General features: G+C 59.8%; 1 protein-coding gene across 1 annotated transcript in view; it reads right to left on the reverse strand.

Moving 5' to 3' along the window:
- TAC3 (tachykinin 3) overlaps nt 1–1,242 on the reverse strand; it is a 6,803-nt gene extending 5,561 nt beyond the window's left edge. Inside the window, exons 1-2 of the mRNA XM_005879005.2 lie at nt 1,091–1,242; nt 398–509 (exon numbers count right to left, since the gene is read on the reverse strand). Coding sequence (XP_005879067.1) covers nt 398–505 — 108 coding nt within the window. The 5' untranslated portion in view covers nt 506–509; nt 1,091–1,242. The remainder of the gene's footprint in view (nt 1–397; nt 510–1,090) is intronic.
- Between the last annotated feature and the right edge of the window lie 569 nt (nt 1,243–1,811).

Genomic DNA, 1,811 nt, shown 5'->3' on the forward strand with positions numbered 1-1,811 from the left:
CGCTCCCCCCCCCCCCCACACACCTCAAAGACCCTGAACCTGAGCTGGACCACAGGGAACCTTAGACCAACCTGGCCTCCCCCGCCTACCCCTCGAAGTACCACCTAATCACCAAGCCAGCAGCCCATCAGATGAGGAGGGCACCTTTTATGTACAAGGTGTCAAACCTGTGCAGAGGGACAGAGATCCTTACAGACATACCCACGACAGTGAGCACATGAGCTGAGCAGAGAGGCAGGGAAACCCAGCCTCTGACAGAAACCAGTAACTCCCAGCCCACCGGCCGCCCCTCCACCACTGCCCCTGCCCCTGCAGCTTTTGGAACCAGCAAAGCTGCTGCTCCCATGATGTTGCCCAGGACTCTGCCAAGGCAGGCCCAGCCGGAGGGGTACCTTACCTTCCTGTCGCCTGACCTGGGTACCACCTGCTCCTGTGGCTCCTCGCAGACGGCCCCAAGAGCCAGGCAGAGGGCCAGGCTGGCTGCCAACAGCAGGGCGCCCCGCATGGTGCTAAGAGTGCAGAGAGACAGGAAGGGAAGGCGGGAGGAGGAGGAGGACATAGAACAAGGGGAAACGTTCACCACCAGCAGCCTAGCTGGACCCTGCTTCCCAGCCCCCGACTCCCCTGCCCCAGCCCTGGTCTGGGGAGAGTATCTCCGAGCAGTGGGGACGTCCCCTGGGCTTGGTTTCCCTGCTCCCCCATCAGAAATATCTCCCCAGGATGTGCACCTGGCAGGAATGAGCAACAGTGCAACGGTGCCGGGACTCCAGGCTCCAAAGGAAGAGGATGGATTTATAGGACGTGTAGGGGTCTGTTTCCTTACTCAGCTGGAGGAGGGGTCCTGGACTCTGTTTTCCAGCACTAGGCAACCCCTAGACTTAGGCAAAACTTTCTTGTACAGAACAATCAGTCCGCACCCAGAGGCTCCAAACATCACTGGCTCTCAACCCCTTTCTTTCTGCCTTCTCACTTCCCAGTGCCCCGATCAAAGGCGGATCAAAGGCGGCCACTTCCTTTATTTCTCCTGCCTCTGGCCCCTGTCCTTCAGTGCCAGCTTCAGTCCTTCCCACCTCCTCCCGCTCGTGCCTACCTGTGGAGCAGCGTGGAGCCTACAGCTGGATGGTCTAGTGGAATCAGGGAGCTGGCGGGATTACTGCCCTGCTCCCCACAGAGCTGGTGCTGCTGCTGCTGTGAAGAGAGAAGCGGAGAGTGGAGGGGATCTGGGAATGTGGCAGGATCTCGGGCTCGGCTCCCTGATAAAGGCTCTGGGAGGGTCTGGGGGAGCCGGGGGAGGGGCCGAGAATCACCAATCCCAGGATGGCTGGAGGGGAGGGGAGAGGCTGGTGGGAAGGAGGGTCTAGGCTGCAGCCACACACACACACACACACACACACACACACACACACACACCACAAACTCTTCAGTGCGCTGGGGTTGCCCAGCAGCCCACTTGCCAACAGCCCCTCAGCAGGGCATGCTAAGGAATATTGGTGTGTGGTTTGTCACAAAATTTGCATGCCGGGTCCAACTCAATAGGTGTGGTCCCGGGGCCTCTTGCTCCTCCTTGCTCACGCCCCCAACTCCTTGCCTTTTCAGCCTTCAGATTAGATTGCCAGGCAGAACAACTCCAGGGGGTGTTTCACTGGCCCTCCACCCCCAGGAAACCAGGACAGCCAGGGGCAGGCTCCTGAGGGTGGGAGGTGATCCTGGCACACCCTGGAGTCCTCATTTCATCCTCTGTTCTCCTCTCAGCTGGAGTGGACCTATCCCCTCGGTCCTCAGATCAGCTGAGGGTCAGTGCTCCTCCTGCT

Source organism: Myotis brandtii, unplaced genomic scaffold (assembly GCF_000412655.1).
Source record: "Myotis brandtii unplaced genomic scaffold, ASM41265v1 scaffold581, whole genome shotgun sequence".
In the NCBI taxonomy this organism is placed as follows: domain Eukaryota; kingdom Metazoa; phylum Chordata; class Mammalia; order Chiroptera; family Vespertilionidae; genus Myotis; species Myotis brandtii.